The 19,321-nt window shown below is 43.7% G+C and overlaps 1 protein-coding gene across 1 annotated transcript; it reads right to left on the bottom strand.

Moving 5' to 3' along the window:
- Positions 1–4,226: 4,226 nt before the first annotated feature.
- Positions 4,227–19,284, bottom strand: LOC121682476 (NACHT, LRR and PYD domains-containing protein 3-like). Its single transcript, XM_042062636.1, is given in 11 exon segments — positions 4,227–4,239; positions 4,753–4,923; positions 5,116–5,286; positions 5,510–5,680; positions 5,813–5,983; positions 6,074–6,244; positions 12,581–13,367; positions 13,370–13,774; positions 16,399–16,811; positions 16,813–16,959; positions 19,268–19,284. Coding segments are annotated over 11 exon segments (2,637 nt in total).
- Between the last annotated feature and the right edge of the window lie 37 nt (positions 19,285–19,321).

Raw genomic sequence — 19,321 nt, 5'->3', positions numbered from 1 at the left:
TCTATTGAAAAAGATGGATAACGCATAAAAGCTGTCGGGGGCTAAAAATAGAGAAAGAAAGGGAAAATGAGATGGCATGTCAGAATGGGATGCGACAGCAGTTAAATACTGTAAGTGGATGGTGAAAAGCAACAGGTAGGATTTAAAGTGTGACGTCTGTGCTTGGAGGCACATGTTTCATGTTCATGTTATTCATGTTACCAGACTAACTAGCGTTTGCTAAGCATATGCCGATTGAAATATAACCTATTCCATTAAGATAGCTAGGTGGCTACCTCATACTGAACATTTAATGGCAAACTGCAAACAGAAATGTCACGCTAGCAATTCTCATTATGTTTCCATTTCCTAACAATCCTAATATTAATAGCTTAATATTGTGCTGTCAATGTGGCAAACAAAGGCTAGAGTTGGATCAGCCTTATCCTTCGTGAGCAACAGCTGGTAAAAGGGCGTTATGAGAACCGTTTAGACTCGCTTAAAGTGACAATGCACCATTTACCAATACTTCGGTTAAGTTCAAATTGGTAGAATTTCTTAAAAAATAATACTGATAATAACCTATTCGTGTAAATTATTGGCCATTTGTTTTACTTTACTTGTTTGTGTTTTTTTTTTTTGGGGGGGGGGCAATTTGTTGTTGCATACCCCTCAAAAAATGGGTAGCTGCGCCCCTGCTTACACTTGTACTGAGGACATTCGAGGTGACAGCATTGACAACAAAATTATTTCACTACCCACCTGACCTGATATGCTCAGATGATCTTAACAGCATGACTGCCGTTAATAACAAATAAACCTAAAGAGATCCCACTGTAGGGCCTAAAGTAGACCCAGGAACTCCCAGATAGCAAAATCAGATAGGCAGATGTCAGACCAGTCGCTCAATTAATGGCATGTCACTTCTGGTCTGCTGTTGGACCATCATCTTTAGTTTAGCTTGCTGTGAATAAAGAAAATAGGCCTAACATAAAATGTGATTAAAATGAATGAAGAAAGTAAATAAATCGTCTACCTGTAACTGCAGGCTGTCAACTTAAAGGTAAACTATGCAGTATTGGAAATGTCCTTACTGTTTTCTCGGTTTTTGCTTCTTTTTCGCTGGCTCTGTCATAGGGTTGCCACCTGTGTCTGACAAAAATCCTGGACATTTTGACCATCCAATCGACCTTTTTGTTTGTAAGCAACGGCGCCTTTCGCACATCTAACCCAAGATAAAAACCGTCATTCTAAGCGACAATTGTATAGCTAAAATTAGTAAGAATGACAATTTCTAGTTATTTGTTTAGTTAATTGCTTTATTTAATAGCAGGGGAATACATAATTAGGTTCTGCTTTTTTGCTTATGTGGAATAAACTTTCCTTTCTCTGTCTCTCCTTGTCCCACACACTCTCCGTCTCCACCTTACCATTTCTAATGAACCTCCACAGTGCGTGCCCCCACCACCACCACCCATGTTATGCTACAGTACGTCATTTTTTTTTGTAGAGCCAGTAAGGCTGTGCATACGTTTATGGACGTAGGCACGCTTCAATTAAACTGAAATACACATTTTGTGCATCATGTACAAAAATCCGGGACATTCAGTGTCCAGGATTTTTATTTTTATTTTCCTGGACAGACCATGAAAATCCTGGACAATCAGGAAAATCCTGGACAGGTGGCAACCCTACTCTGTCATGACAAATGTCTGAGAAACTCCATCGCTACCTTTTTCTAGCCGGTGCCTGGCGTGTATGTGTATCTGAATGCAGTAAAGCAATTCGTTACACTCGTTATACTTCCTGACACTGAGGCCGTTGGCCCGCCGGCCCACAGTTGCAAGGGTGTTTTTTCCGCTCACAGGCGCTAGGGGGAAGCGACATGGCCACCATTCAACCCGAAAAAGGTAATATAACCATTCCAATGACTCTGAAGCTGTTAAATGAAGGTAAATTAAGCTAAAAAAATGTGCATATTAAGCTAAAAAACCTGCATAGTGTGTCTTTAACAGAACTGATATTCATGATGTAGAGACGTTATTTCAAAATCCATTATTGCTTAATGTAGACCCAGATATCAGATTCCATCATCCTAAATGCATTTTTAATTAACTTCATGAACTCAATGGACACTACTTAAAAATGTCAGGAAGCTTACTGACACCGCTCAGTCCAAGTGAGTATCTACAGTGGCTATACTTCTTGGTGAAGGGCCCTCTGCTGCTGTAGCAGCACAATTTATCTTGAAATGTGAGGATCTGAGGGACTAAAACAAATTTGTGTCTGTGATACACACACACACACACACACATCATCCTATTACTACTCTTGTTCTTTACTGCTGTTAATTCTAGATATTTTATGTCCACCCCACACTGATGTACCCCCACCCCTCTTCCTTTTTATGTATTTTTGTTTTTCTTTTATGGTCTTATGTTATTGTGTTTCTAACAATAGCTTTGGCAACACTGTTCCCATAGTCATGCTAATAAAGCAACTTTGAATTTTATTCTAAGTATCAACACCTGTAGTATCGATACGTCCATCCCTACTGTTCTGATGAAGATCTCTGTTCATGGACCACAATTCTTCATGCCGTCTATAGCCACAATCTATTAATGTCACAGCAGGAAGAGTAATTAACCCTCTGAGGCATAAATTATGAAAGTCTGAATCAGGATTTTTTCCTTAAGTGTTTTTCTTATTGTAAGGGAATAGGGAATGAAAAAAACAATTATTATATTAAATAAATAAATAAATAACACCCACTCTAGTGGACTACATGCACATGAGCACTCAATTGAAAGCAGTATGTGGGGCTTCCGGGTTGGATTTGGCGTGAACAGGTGGATGGTGAGGTGGCCCCAGGTCTTATTTTATTTCTATGTATTTACCCCATCCATTTTAGTTAGTGAGTGGTAGTCATTTTCAATAAACCAGTCAATCTAAATATGTCTAACAAGCCTGTTTTGGGACAGAAAACCGAGTGATAAAGAAACTTCTATCTCAGCAAGATACCAGCAAGACTAGCCAAACTCCAAGCATGGAAGCAATATGTAGTTACTAGAAACATGAATTGCACTATGATGTTAAATCAATGAGCAAATATTGGTTTTAATGCTTTTAAGAAACTTTTAACATATTTTAACATTTCCTATGGTTCCTATCTGTAAAAATGAGTGCGTAATTGAAGTGTATGCCTATGCTAAACTTATGTTTTAAAAATAGGCTTATCTTTAATTATCATCAGTGGAGTCTGAAGGGATCTCCTGAACTATACCCCCCCCCCCCCACACACAAACTGAAACTAGAACTAATCTGCACAATATTGTTTTACAATAACCCTACAAAATACATACAGATAACATAAATTAAGTGATTTACAACCAACAAAAGTTGCTAGAAAATGTTAAGCAATGTTATGATTTTCACTTGAAATATACCGGTACTGTACTTGCCAATAGTATGTCCACTTCAGTGGAAGCATGGCAAATTGAAGTTAATGATTTATGGGAAATAAATACTTGAGTAATAAAAAAACATTATTACTTAGATTTTACTTTATATCAACATTTGTTTATCTGCAGGAGTCTTCTGGAATGGAATTGACAGGATATTCCTGCTCTGTCCAACATGTGTGACTGATTGTCTACTATCTTGGTTTGAGAGGAAATTTAGTTGCCATTACAACCACTGACCACCAAATAGAAGTCTATGGAATGGTGCAGTAGAGAGCAGTTTTACCATTGGAACCAATACATTTACAAGAAAACAACTTTTGAATAGCTGTCCAGTATGCGGCAGAAGTTTAAGATGTTTTCCATGGTGATATGCTTTGAAGGATAAAACATATTTTACATATTTGTGCACTTGCTGATGTATATCTGTACACACACTCAAACAAACTTGGCAAACATAACTCTTACAAATATTTACACACACACACACACATTGTACAGTGTAGCCAACATGGGATACATATTTGTGAATTTCCTGCTGTATATGCCTCTAGATTTAAGAGTGTTTCGCAGGCCTCCTCCATGCCAAATCCATGGCCTATCAGGATCCTTGTTTCCTCTGTGCTGCTGGAAGCTGGGAAGATGTTCATGTTCCTCCCCAGGCATTCAGTAGGAGATATACTGGTGTGTGTATGTGTGTGCGTGCTGGATTCCACCCTTACTTCATGAGCTTCAAAACCAGAGACCCCACCCAGCTCTGGGCCATGGATCAACAAATCGCTGAGGTCACCATTGCCACCTGTCAGATACAGGACACAATATCCCAACACATGTTTCATCATGGTCTCTGCAGTCATAACAAATGTTTCTGTTCCCCACACACAGCTGGGTACTATTAGTCCCCCTTCCTGTAGAAAAAGGGACTCGAAGACAAAGGAAAGAGAAATCGACTGAATGCTTAAACTTGCTGAAACTATATTTCAAAATATTTGGGAATGAATGAATGAATGGGGTTGTGGTAGAGTAGAGGTTAGGGAGCTGGGCTAGCGTGCAGTAGCCTGAAAAGTAGTGGGTTCAATTCCTGGCTTCCATCGTTGTGCCCTTGAGCAAGGCACTTAACCCCAAGTTGCTCCAAGACAATGGCCATTGTAATATAATTGACATACAGTATGCAAGTCGCTTTGGATAGAAGCATCTGCTAAATGAATAAAGGTATGTAAAACAAAATAATTCTAAAACATCACAGTGACACAATTTGCTCTATGAAGTATTTAGAATGTATTTGTCAATCAGATCATCCATAAGAACTTACTCTATGTGCTGTAATTTACACTGTGGGTTCCTCTGAAAGGCAAGGAGGGTTTGAACATCTGACTGCTCCAGATGGTTGCCTTTCAGGTCCAGCTGTCTGAGACTTGAGCCTGAACTGAGGACTGAAGCCAGAGAGGAACAGCTTTTCTCTGTCAGGTTACAGCCATTAAGCCTGGAGGAAACATTAAGGTACATCGAACATTCAACACTCATATAAAAAACACACGCACAAAAAGAGCCATCTGCCTATGCTAAGGTTTGAAGCTAGGGAAACAGCTTTTTTCTATCATGCAACGGTTATAAAAACTGGAGAAATCATAAAGACACAAACACAAACAATTATGGATAACAATAGTATACTCACTCTAGTTTCTCCAGTTTACAGAGTGGGTTTCTTAAAGCAGCACTTAGAAGTGTCATTCCTGAGTCACACAGTTTATTGCCATTCAAGTTCAGCTGTCTGAGACTTGAGCCTGAACTGAGAGCTGAAGCCAGAGAGGAACAGCTTTCCTCTGTCATGTAACAGCCCCACAGCCTGGAGGAAAGATGCATCAGAACATTCAACTCTAATCATACACACATAAACACAGAGATACCTACATCACACACACACACACACACACACACACACAGATATGAGCTAAAACCTGACATGATGAATAGTTTCTTAGACACAATGCAACACTTCAGCCTTAGCAACATTCAACACACACACACACACAAACACACATAGCTATGGATAATCATAGTTTACTCACATTAGAGTCTCCAGTTTACATAGTGGATTTCTTAATGCCGCACTCAGTAGTGCCACTCCTGAGTCCTGCAGTTTATTGAAATCCAGGGCCAGCTCTGTGAGACTTGAGCCTGAACTGAGGGCTGAGGCCAGAGAGGAACAGCTTTTCTCTGTCAGGTTACAGTTACCGAGCCTGGTGAAAACATCTGAATATTCAGCTCTCTCTCTCTCTCTGTCTCTCTCCGACACACACACACACACACTGACATGAGCCTGAGCTGAGAAATAAATGTTATGGATTATAAGATTATAATAGCATACTCACTTTAGTGTCTCCAGTTTACAGAGCGGATTTCCTAAAGCAGCACTAAGAAGTGTCACTCCTGAGTCCAGAAGCTTATTGACACTCAGGTTCAGATGTCTGAGACTTGAGCCTGAATTCAGAACTGAAGCCAGAAAGGAACAACTTTTCTCTGTCAGGTTACAGGTCCACAGCCTGGAGTAAACATTAAAATACATCTGAGCATTTAACTCTCACATCACACACACACACATACACAGAGATGAATAATAACCATATACTCACTCTAGTGCCTCCAGTTTACAGATTGGATTTCTTAATGCAGCACTAAGAAGTGTCACTCCTGAGTCCAGTAGATTACTGTCACTCAGGTCCAGCTGTCTGAGACTTGAGCCTGAACTGAGGGCTGAAGCCAAAGAGGAACAGCTTTTCTCTGCCAGGTTTATATATATCAGCCTGGAGGAAACATTAAAATACACTTGAACATTCAACACTCATATTACACACACATTTTAATTCTTTATTTGGATTGACAAGTAGGATAGGTATCACGATAAGATCCAAACGTTCAATTCCATGATGTAAACATGAGGGGTAAAGGTCACACCTGTGTTTCCAGATGAAGAAGCTACCAATTATAGCTGACACAGAGCAGTACTTTGTGAATTGTTTAGCCTTTTGTCTTAGAGTCCACAAATCTGGCCCAAAGATTAAGGCAAGGACTTGTCACGAACTTTGTGGGGTGGTGGATCTTGGACAGACATGCAGAGAAGCAATGAGTTGTGATAAGTCTTTACTTTCAAAAAAACACAGGATACAACAAATGCAGTTCTTCCGTTCAGTTCAGTTCAGTGGAAGCTCCCAGCGTCCCGAAAACAAAAGTTCACAGCCAGCAGTCCAATGACAACAAAAAGTCTTTAGTCCAAAATCAAAGTTCCAACAAAAGGTATTTCAGCACAAAAAAATAGGCTTTTCAAATTCTCAAAAAATGCAGGCAGAAGTCAAAATCAAAAACAAGAGCGCAAGAATTAGTAGCACAGACAAAGAACGGGTACTCACACTGTGTCTCTCAGGAAAACTCAGCAAAGACTAAGAAAACCCAGGATCTTAAATAGGCTGGTACATCAACCCCAATTATCCAATCCTCCAATCACAGAAGGGTTTCAATTAACCAAAGAAAGGGGAGCAAGTAAACAAAACACACAAAGGCAGAATGGCGACATCTTGTGGGCAGGTAACTACATGGCAGGCACAAAAGTCTGTAGGACTTCACAGTACCCCCCCGCCTAAGATCGTCTCCTGACGATCCCAGGGCGGTCGGGGTGCAGACAATGAAAGTCCCTCACCAAAGCGCGGTCAAGTACGTCCCTGGACGGCACCCAGGACCGCTCCTCCGGACCGTACCCCTCCCAGTCTATGAGGTATTGAAGACCCCCCCTGACACGGCGGGAATCAAGGAGCCGGTTGACAGTGTAGGTGGTCTGGCCGTCGACGAGCCGGGGAGGAGGCGGCGGCCTGGGGGCAGGAAGCAGCGGCGAAGTGACCACCGGACGGAGACGGGAGACGTGGAAGGTCGGGTGGACCTTCATGGAGCGGGGAAGGAGGAGGGTGTAGGCCACGGGATTGACCCGGCGAACCACCTTGAAAGGGCCGATGAAGCGGGGTGCAAGTTTGCGATTCTCCACCCTCAGCGGAAGGTCTCGAGTGGAGAGCCAGACCCTTTGGCCAGGCCTGAAGGTGACCAACCTCCGGTGCCGATTGGACTGCTGCTGGTATTGCTGGGAAGCTTTCAGTAGAGCCCGTCTGGCCATTCTCCAGGTGCGCCGGCATCGTCGCACAAACTGCTGGGCTGACGGCACCCCTGCATCCACCTCCTGCTCGGGAAACAAAGACGGTTGGTAGCCGAATTGACATTCAAAAGGTGACATACCAATGGCAGAGCACTTCAAGGTGTTGTGAGCATATTCCGCCCAAGGAAGCTGGGAACACCAGGAGGATGGATTGGCAGATACTACACATCTCAGGGTTGCTTCCAGGTCCTGGTTCAGCCTTTCGGTCTGCCCATTAGATTGGGGGTGGAAGCCAGAGGACAGGCTCACAGTAGCACCCAGGAGTTTGCAGAAGGCTCGCCAGAAGCAGGAGGTAAACTGGGGTCCGCGATCAGAGACAACATCCTGGGGGAGACCAAAAACTCGAAAAACATGGTCACACACAAGTCTAGCAGTTTCACTGGCCGAAGGCAATTTTGGCAAGGGCAAGAAACGACATGCTTTAGAAAATCTATCAATTATGACCAAAATAGTGGTGTTACCTTCTGAGGCTGGTAGGCCAGTGATGAAGTCTAGAGAGATGTGTGACCAAGGTCTACGAGGAATGCACAGTGGGTGAAGACCCTGGGGTCTCTGACGTGGATCCTTTCCCTGGACACAGTTTGGGCAGCTGGCCACATAGGTCTGTACGTCTTTTCATATTCGGCCACCAGAAGCGACGTTGAATGAACTCAAGTGTCCTAGAGGATCCAGGATGGGCGGTGAGACGGGAGGCATGGCCCCATTGAAGGACTTGCCCACGTGCAGCGAGAGGAACAAACAGGAGGCCTGCAGGGGGAGTGTGAGGGCCAGGATCGTTGTTTAAGGCTTGCTGGACAACAGAGGTAATTTCCCAGCGGACAGGTGCAACAAGTTGGGATCTTGGAATGATTGTCTCCGGGGGGCTGTCTTGGTTGGCTGGCTGGAATAGGCGAGACAGTGCATCAGGTTTGATGTTCTTGGAACCTGGCCGGTAGGAGATTGTGAAACTGAAGCGGTTGAAAAAGAGGGCCCATCGTGCCTGCCGGGGGTTTAACCGTTTAGCCTGTTGGATATATTCCAAGTTCTTATGGTCGGTCCAGACGACAAAAGGGTGATGAGCCCCCTCGAGCCAGTGCCGCCACTCCTCCAAAGCCAGTTTAACAGCAAGGAGTTCCCGGTTGCCGATGTCATAATTCTCTTCAGATGAAGACAACTTCCTCGAGAAGAATGCACAAGGGTGCACTTTGCCATCAGGGGACCTCTGGGACAGGACCGCTCCAACTCCAACATTAGAGGCATCGACTTCAACAATGAAGGCTCGAGTGGGATCTGGCTGACAGAGGATAGGGGCTGAAGTGAAGCGCTGCTTGAGGTCTTCAAAAGCCTTGTTGGCTTCAGGGCACCATGAGAAGGGGGAATTGTCTTTTCGAGTGGCTGCCGAGATGGGGGCAGCGATTGAACTGAAATTGCGTATGAATCTCCTATAGAAATTGGCAAACCCCAGGAATCTCTGTGTCTCTTTGATGGAACTGGGTACTGACCAATCCCTGACAGCTTCCACCTTCTTAGGATCCATCATGATTCTGCCCTCGGAAATGATGTAGCCAAGGAAGGAGACCTTAGGGACATGGAACTCACACTTCTCGGCCTTAGCGAACAGATGATTGTTGAGGAGTTGATTGAGAACTGATTGGACATGTTGGATGTGCTCCGGAAGGCTCTTGGAAAAGATCAAAATGTCGTCTAAATAAACGAAGACGAATTTGTCCAGCATGTCACGAAGGACATCATTGATGAGAGCTTGGAATACAGCTGGGGCATTTGTGAGACCAAACGGCATGACCTGATACTCGTAGTGGCCATTAGGGGTGTTGAAAGCAGTTTTCCATTCGTCTCCTTCACGGACACGGACAAGATGGTATGCATTACGGAGATCCAGTTTGGTGAATATTGTTGCATCCTGCAAAAGTTCGTAGGCTGAAGACATGAGGGGGAGAGGGTAACGATTTCGCACAGTGATCTTGTTGAGGCCCCTGTAGTCAATACATGGCCTCAGACCTCCATCCTTCTTGCCCACGAAGAAGAAACCTGCCCCAGCCGGTGAAGAAGAGGGTCGGATAAAGCCTGTGGACAGCGCCTCTTTGATGTACTCCTCCATGGCAATGCGTTCTGGCGCAGAGAGGGAAAAGATGCGCCCCCTTGGAGGACAGGTGCCTGGCAGCAGATCAATGGTGCAGTCATAAGACCTGTGAGGCGGTAGAGTCGCTGCTTTCTTTTTGCTGAATACCTCCTTCAGATGATGGTACTCTGGGGGTACTCTGGACAGTTCGGGCGGTGCTCGGGTTGACTCAGGAGCCGTCTGGGTTGACTCGGGAGGAGCTCGGGTTGACTCGGGAGAACGAACAGATGATGCACAGGAGCTTGAGACAAGGCAGGTGGTGTGGCACGTAGATCCCCATCCGCGGATAGTGCAGGAACTCCAATCGAGACGTGGGTCGTGGCGAGTAAGCCAGGGGAATCCCAGGACTACCGGAAACTCAGGAGACTGGATCAAGTGGAATGAAATATTCTCCTCGTGGTCACCGATCTGCAGATGAATGGTAGAGGTGGTCAATTCAACCAGGCCTGCTCCTAAAGGCCGTCCATCCAGAGCGGTAACAGAAAGAGGAGGATCGAGCGCAGATGTCGGAATCTCCAGGTGTTGTGCGAGGGAGAGATCCATAAAGTTGCCAGCTGAGCCAGAGTCAATGAGTGCCTGTAGAGAATGGGTCTGGTGACCCCAGGATATGGTGAGAGGAGTTAAAAACCCAGAGGCTGAAAGCTCAGGAGAGGAGTTCACCCCCGTCACAGATCCCCTGGTGCTGGACGGGGCTTGGCTTTTCCCATTAGTTCAGGGCAGGCATTCCGAAAGTGTCCCGGGTTTCCACAGTAAATGCAACAGCGTTCCCTCATACGCCGGTCACGTTCAGTTTGGGACAGCCGAGTGCCACCCAGCTGCATGGGCTCTGGCCCACCATCAGAGGACTGTGGAACAGGGGTGTCATTGATTGGGACCGCATAGGAGGGGAATCTTCTTGAGGCCTTGGTACGCTCCCGGAGTCGGTGGTCCAGACGAATAACCCGGGCAATCAACACTTCAAGGTTCTCAGCCTCTTCCCATGAGGCTAGCTCGTCCTTAATACGGTCTGATAGTCCATGGTAAAATGTTGTGAGCAAGGCCTGCTCTCCCCAACCACTTTCAGCTGCTAGGGTGCGGAACTGGATGGCATAGTCAGTTGCTGACTGGCGACCCTGGCGAAGTTGCAGGAGCTTGTTGGCTGCTGTGCGACCGCTGACGTCAGGTGCGAAGACTTTCATCATCTCCTTGGAGAAAGCCGTGAAAGAGCTACAAACCGGACTGTTGTTCTCATAGAGTGCGGTGGCCCAGGACAGGGCTCTTCCGGTCAAAAGAGTTATGATGTAGGCCACTCGGGAATGATCAGTTGGATAGGCGGCAGGCTGGAGGTCAAAGGACAAGCGGCACTGGGTCAGGAAACCTTTGCATCCCTTGGGATCTCCATTGAACCTCTCTGGAGTTGGCAGGCGGGGTTCACGGCTGGGTGTGGGGTGGGAAGCTGGTTGCTCGGTGGAGGATGCGGCTGGTGGTGTTGGCCGAGCCAGTTGAAGGGCCTGGTGGATTTCATTCAGCATACCGGCATGTCTTTGCATTTGTGCCCCCCACTGGGATAGGGCTTCCTCATGGCGGCGCATGGTGTCTTCTTGGCTGTTGACAGCTGTCACCAGGTGCTGGAAGGTGATTTCAAAGTTCTGTGTTGGGGCAGAGGCGATCACTGGCTCCGATATGTCCATAGAATCCGGTTCAGGGAGTGGTACTTTCTCCGCTCTGTCCATTCTTGGCTGAGTTTTTCTGTCACGAACTTTGTGGGGTGGTGGATCTTGGACAGACATGCAGAGAAGCAATGAGTTGTGATAAGTCTTTACTTTCAAAAAAACACAGGATACAACAAATGCAGTTCTTCCGTTCAGTTCAGTTCAGTGGAAGCTCCCAGCGTCCCGAAAACAAAAGTTCACAGCCAGCAGTCCAATGACAACAAAAAGTCTTTAGTCCAAAATCAAAGTTCCAACAAAAGGTATTTCAGCACAAAAAAATAGGCTTTTCAAATTCTCAAAAAATGCAGGCAGAAGTCAAAATCAAAAACAAGAGCGCAAGAATTAGTAGCACAGACAAAGAACGGGTACTCACACTGTGTCTCTCAGGAAAACTCAGCAAAGACTAAGAAAACCCAGGATCTTAAATAGGCTGGTACATCAACCCCAATTATCCAATCCTCCAATCACAGAAGGGTTTCAATTAACCAAAGAAAGGGGAGCAAGTAAACAAAACACACAAAGGCAGAATGGCGACATCTTGTGGGCAGGTAACTACATGGCAGGCACAAAAGTCTGTAGGACTTCACAGGACTTGACACTTGCACCCACAGTTGTTTAGGGCATTACTCAGGGGGTGATATTTTAACAGTTTTGAGACATGCAGTAATGTGTCCATTTTAGCATCAAAAGAGCAACCAATTTTCAGAAGTATAACTGATTTGTTGTTGGATTCATTATTAATTAATACTAAATCAGGTGAGTGTTTTATGACATATTCCAGTGTTGCACAATGATCATACAGAAGAGAAACATCTTCTTGCAAATATCTTCTTGAACTAAAACTGAATAAACCAATCACATGCAACCAGTTTTTCTGACCTATCTATCCATCTTTTATTAATTAACTTCGGTCTGACTCTGCCCACTTTGTGCGTCTGACTTCGCTCTGGCCACATGTGTGCATGCAGTCGGCAAAATATGCTGTCAAACTCGCACCCCCTGTTTGGAATGTTCACATACGCACAAAAAATGCTGGATCATAGATCTGATCAAGTGGACTGAGTTCAGTTCACAATAGACACATACACACACAACATGTTGTTTACATCACAGTTACACATTATTGACTTACCGAGCTGATCTGTGTGCCTTGATGACAGGCATCAGCCCCAGCAGACCTTCCTCGTTCTGACGTTCCCATCTGTTGTAGTAGTACCTACAGTCAAACTCATCCAGCTCCTGTTCTGAGGTCAGTATCACAAAGGCCACATCTGACCACTGGGCTTTTAGACCTCCTAGACTAAATAAGAGGTACCTTTGGATTTCCTCCACTAGGGACGGGTCACTCAGCTCATTCAGACAGTGGAACAGATTGATGCATTTCTCTGATGAGGGATTCTCTCTGATCTTCTGTTTGATGTACTGGACAGTTTTAGCTGTGCTTTGTGATTGACTGTCTGAATGCGGCAGTAGATCTCTTAAGAGATTATGGTTGAACTCCAGTGAGAGTCCAAGAAGGAAGCGGAGGAAAAGGTCCAGGTGTCCATTCTTGCTCTCTAAGGCAAGATCCACTGCGCTCTTGTGCAGGTCATACAAAGAATCAGACACATGTCCAAAAAACTTAGTAAGTTTGGATCTAAAGGTGACTGGCTTTAGAACATTTTCTTTACGGGTTATGAGGTACACATATAAAGCTGCAAGATGCTCCTGAATTCTGAGATGAACAAAGCAGAACACCTTCCCCTGGTACAGCCCAACCTCCTCTCTGAAGATCTTGGTACACATTCCTGAGTACACTGATGCTTCTGTGATGTCAATGCCACACTCTTTTAGGTCCTCCTCATAGAAGATCAGGTTACCCTTCTCCAGCAGCTGAAAGGCAAGTTTCCCCAGTTTGAAAATAATTTCTTCATCTGTGTGTCTGTGTACTTACGTTTGATATTTGTTTGGAATATCAGGAAGTGTGTGTACATTTGAGTCAGAGTCCTGGGGATCTCTCCACTTTCTGTTACACTCAACATTCTCTCTAGAACAGCAGCTGCAATCCAGCAGAAGACTGGAATGTGGCACATGATGTGGAGGCTCCTGGATGACTTCAAGTATGTGATGATTCTGTTCGCTAGGTTCTCATCACTGACTCTCTTTCTAAAGTACTCCTCCCTTTGGGGGTCATTGAACCCTAGTACTTCTGTCACCTGGTCCACACACTCAGGAGGGATCTGATTGGCTGCTGCTGGTCTGGAGGTGATCCAGAGGAGAGCAGAAGGAAGCAGATTCCTCTTGATGAGGTTTGTCAGCAAAACAGACACAGTGGCAGAGGTGGAAAGTAACGAAATACATTTACTCACGTTACTGTATTGAGTAGTTTTTCTGTGTATTTTGTATTTTTTAAGTAGTTTATAAAATCGGTATTTTAAATTTTACTTGATTACTTTTTAAGTGAAGTATTGTACTTCGCTACATCAAAAATCCCATCCGTTACTTGAGTAAAAAAGAAAAGTTAAGACTAACGAAAACAGAAAGGGAGAGGAAAAAAAATCGCGCCCTAAACCACTAGCCTAGTGATAATGATCAGCATGTAGCCTACAACAGGACATGAATCAAGCTGACGCCATGCAGTCTTTCTGAAAGTGATGAAGATGGAGCTGGATCACGAGATGCATCAGATTAGCCTAACCTATGAAAGTGTATTTTCCGCTATTCCAATGGGTTGTCTCAGTTCGTTTTAGCACCAATGATTGCGGAGATATTCAAGCAAACACCATGGGATTTCGTGTTTTGACGTTTGTGCTCACCTTTCTTTTGAAAGAAGTTTATTAGCAGTTGTTTCCCCTCATTTTGATGTCTCTCTTTTTCCTGTTTTGGCCTTTGTTTTTAGTAACCTGACTTGGCTTTCTTGGAGAAAGACATTGCACCAGCAGCACAACAATTAGCGGTCCACTACTAGCGATGCTCAACTAAATAAACAAAAGATAGACTACCTTATGAATCGTGCAGGCGGACTAAACCATTTAGCTCTTTAGCAAGGGAGAGTGAGAGTTTTCACTATGTTTTGTATACAAAATCCAGACATTTCGTCTGACATTCATTTTTACATTTAATTTTGAACTTAAAATATTCAGGTAAAATAAATATATGGTGGAAATAAGTATTGAACGCTTTTTTTTTTCCAGTAATTAGCCTAAACTTCCAGTGAGTCTATTCGAAATTTTCACCACACATTATATTAACACACATATAGGCCTAAAAAATCCAAACATAAGAGTTTTGTGTATTAAAGTGGAATGAGACAGGAAAAAAGTATTGAACGTGCCTACTGAAATTTCTTCAATACTTTGTGGAAAAGCCTTTGTTTGTAAAGACAGCTTCAAGACATTTCCTGTATGACAAAACTTATTAGTCGCAGTATCAGGTGTGATTTTGGTCCATTGTTCTAAACAGATTCCAGGGGTCCCTCTTGTGAATCCTGATCTTTAGTTCCAGATTACTTCCAGAACTGTTTAATTGAATTGGCTGCCTTCAAGTCTTTCTGGAGCTTTCTCCGAGTGGTCCTTGGCTCTTGGAATTGACTATCCTTCTGACTCCCTGGTCAGAAATATTGCGAGGAGATCCTGTGCCCTGTGCCGGTTGATGATGCAGTGATGTTTCTTCCACTTGGAGATAATGGCTCCCATGCTGCTTACTGGAAGATTCTGAAGTTTTGAAATGCATCTGTAACCAGTTTCATTGATATGTTTAGCAACAATAAGGTTGCAAAGGTCTTGGGAGAGCTTTTTGCTTTTATCCATCATGAAATGTTTCCTGTGTGACACCTTGGTAATGAAAAACCTTTTTATAGCCCATTAATATGTAAGCTACTAACCAAGCTTATATTAATTTGCGCAGATAGAAAGGATAACTATCTAACTACTTACAGATTCCAGCTCGTTCCTTCCCTTTCCTTGCCTTAGTGCTTTTTCTTAGCGTGTTCAATACTTTTTCCCTGTGTTATTCCACTTCATTACACATGACTCTACTTATGGAGTTGTTTGGATTTTTTATGTGTGGATTACCTGAGTTATTACTAATGCCTGATGAAAATGTTGTGCCCCCTGTATTCCACTTTTCAAGGGCCCTCTCCTCCATTGCCCTATACTTCCCACTTTCCCCCCCAGTTCGACACCCTAATCTGCTGAACCTTCTGCTCGTTTCCAAATATAAAAAAAACTCTGCAACTCAACATTGGCCTGCCTGTCTCAGCTGCCTGTGAGGGGCTTTTTAGTTGTGCTGGATTACTGTTCACTGCAAAGCGACCCAAGGATGAGTGCAACTAACTTTGAAAATCAACTACTGCTCAAACTTAAAGGAGAACTCCGGTGATTTTTCACATAGATCTCCATTTCTCAACATCCTTATCAGGCAAGTACCTCCACTCGGCGGCCATATTGCAACACTTTTTGGGCACTTATCGTGCATCTATTTCCGCAGAAATGCGTGTGCGTAAGGCTTCACGACACCAATCTTGCTCCAGCAGCGAGATCACAACAGATGATTGGCACGATGTCTTCACAGCACACCACATGATTGGCTCAATGTATTTTACAACACACCACATGATTGGCTCAATGTATTCACATGTCAACGTTTTGCCGCGGAAGGGTTGTGATATGTGTAGACAACTGCCATATTGGCGTTACAAACTAACCCCATGCATTACTATGGAGGATTTTTTGAGTGCTGTATCTCCTCATTAGAAAGTCTCTCGTAAAACTCCCCCCCAAAAAAAAGTAACTAAGTAACTTTTACTTAAAGTACATTTTAAATGAACTACTTTTTTCTTTTACTTGAGTACATTTTCAGATCGGTATTTTAACTTGTACTTGAGTAATATTTCATCAAGGTATTGGTACTTTTACTTGAGTACAATATTTTCATACTTTTTCCACCTCTGCACAGTGGTTGGTTTTGTAACATCACAACACGTGGGGTTGGATTGGAAATTTAGAGGAATCCGACTCTCATTTAAACCATCAAAGATGAACAACCATTTGAACTTGTCATCATTAAGAATACTGAAATCTTTAATGTCACTAAAAAAGTGTTGAAGAAGCTCCACCAGACTGAGTTTCTTCTCCTTCATCAGGTTCAGCTCCCGGAAAGGAAGAGGAAATATGAAGTGGACATCCTGATTGGCTTTTTCTTCAGCCCATTCTATAATGTTCTTCTGCACAGAGACTGTTTTTCCAATGCCAGCCACTCCCTTTGTCAGCACAGTTCTGATGGCTTCGTCTTGTCCAGGTAAGGGTTTAAAGATGTCATTACATTTGATTGGTGTGTTGTATGTTTCTGATTTCTTGGATGTTGCCTCGGTCCGTCTGACCTTGTTCATCATTGACCTGTCCACTTCCCCCCTCTGTGATGTAGAGCTCTGTGAGGAGTGTGGGGTTTCCCTGCTTTGAGATTCCCTCAGATAAACACTGAAACTTCTTTTGCAGAAGGGACTTGTGACTCTGTATGTTTGTATGCCGATGTCTGTAAGGCAAGCAGAGGCAGAGCTTTATAGAGGTATTCTACACTTCCTTGTGTTTTATGAGCTATAAACTTAATGATATGACTGTCAAGTCAAGTCAAGTTTATTTATATAGCACATTTCAAAAACATGTAAATGTAATTTATATAAAGAAAAGCAAAGAGTAATAGTAACTAAAAGCATAAAAGGGCAATAGTTAACTGTATTGTGATGGAACATACAAATGCTGATGTTAACAAAATAGTTTGTGCAAGGGCCCTCTCTTTTTGCCATTTACACCACCTCCTTGGATCCGATTACCTGCTTGTATGGCTTCTCATTAGCCTGGAAAATCCAGACCTTGATAATCTAGAAACAATGGCCACGAACAATGTATTGGCCCAACTCGAGGGGCGGCAACAAGAATGCATTTAAAAATCTCACTGCACGCAATTGGATAACACTAGACCATGTTTACTCTGAATGATTTCGGACTTCGACGCAATCGGATAACACTACGACCAATGTGTTCTGCCCTCCAAGCGCTGTCTTCATCAGTTTAGCTGGTTCCCTGGAATGTTGGGGTAAAAGTAACGTGCATCATTGCTCATTGCCAGAGTGTCTGGATTTCCAGGGTAGCTTCTCATATCACTGCTACATAGATTATACACAATTCTATCTGTCGTTCCCACCAGACGACCTTCTGCCTCGGGAAGAAAGGTCGGTAACACTTTACTTGATGGTATCTACATAACACATGACACTGTCATGACACATAAACCCTAACCCTAACCCTAACGAAAAAACAAATGACACTTAATAACAGAAGCGTTATGTCATAAACGTTTAAGACTTGTTTTTAATATTTAGGACATGTTCATGACAGTGTCATGTCACTCTTATGTAGATACTGTCAAGTAAAGTGTAACCGGAAGGTCTCTCAGACATATCCCCATGTATGAAGGAACATCACCTTAAGCTAAACCTCTCAGGTTGAACTGCTGGTCCTTCTAGCCAAACAAACTATACATCACAACATCAATGTCAAAACTGATTCCTTATCTCTTGCTCCTACCAAGGTGTCTTCTACCTTCTCTAACCATGTTGCCTCTGTTGCCCAGTCGTGCACTTCATCATAAGATACTGCAACGCCCTCCTGACAGGTCTCCCAGCCTGCGCAGTGAAACCCCTTCAGATGATCCAGAACGCGGTGGCGCGCCTGGTCTACAACCAACCCAAAAGGACACATGTTACCCCGCTGCTCATCCAGCTACACTGGCTACCAAAGGCGGCCCGCATCAAATCCAAGGCTCTACTGTTGCCTACAAAGTAGTCTCCGGTTCTGCTCCCACCTACTTGAATGCCCTCATACAGACATACGCTACCTCCAGACCGCTGCGCTCCTCAGACGAATGACGTCTAGCTCTACCACCAGTACGCTCAGGCCAATCCAAACTTTTCTCATCTGTTTTTCCTTGTTGGTGGAACACACTGCCAGTTCCTACAAGGGCAGGGACATCCCTCTCCAATTTCAAAAAACTCCCCAAAAAAGACCCAGCTCTTTAGAGAACATCTCCTCTCATAGCACCACTTACAACTCAACTGACACTCAACTGTTTAAAAACAGCACTCACTGATGCACTTATTCTTACTGTACTCTACCGTTTTTAAATTGTCCTAAATTTGTTGAGAGAATTGCTTTAAAACTTAACTGTTACCATGTTGTTAGTTGCTTTGGTTAAAAATGCGTCAGCCAAATGTAATGTAATGTAAATATGGTTTGTCATGTGTTGAGTGAAGATATTCAACCGAAACGAATGGGTGTGGACATGGCCTATGCAGAATGTAAATATGATTAAATTCCATGTATGTTCATCGAAAACCCAGAAAAAGCGAAGACTAACCAGACCTGCATAGTTCTTCTTTAAAAATAAAATATGCAAATTAGGCAATCCCTCATTAAATATGCGTACATATAAACTCTTGAAGATACAGATTTTCTGAGGTGATCACAATGTTTACAATGACCATGTAGTGTACTGTAAGTGTAAGAAAGTGTGTGTGTGTGTGGGGGGGGGGGTGGCTGTCCTGTTTTATATATCCAATTTACATATATCCAAAAATATATTTTATATCCAACCTTGCTATTATCATTGGAACGTTAACTTAAAGTGAAAAATACAGAGCAACAGGTTTATTCCCTGTGTTGCAAGGTAAAACTTTCACAACAGAGTCCAGGTATGAGAATGATGATGAGATCTCATTCAGTGATAGGATTTTTACAACTATTGCCTCCCTTGCATTTGCAGTACTACAACGGATACCAGCTACCCGACAGGGACATCCATTCTTGTGTGCACACTTGGGGCAGCCATGGCCTACTGG

This window comes from Alosa sapidissima, chromosome 14 (genome assembly GCF_018492685.1).
Source record: "Alosa sapidissima isolate fAloSap1 chromosome 14, fAloSap1.pri, whole genome shotgun sequence".
Lineage (NCBI taxonomy): Eukaryota > Metazoa > Chordata > Actinopteri > Clupeiformes > Clupeidae > Alosa > Alosa sapidissima.
This window is presented reverse-complemented; position numbering and strand designations above follow the sequence as displayed.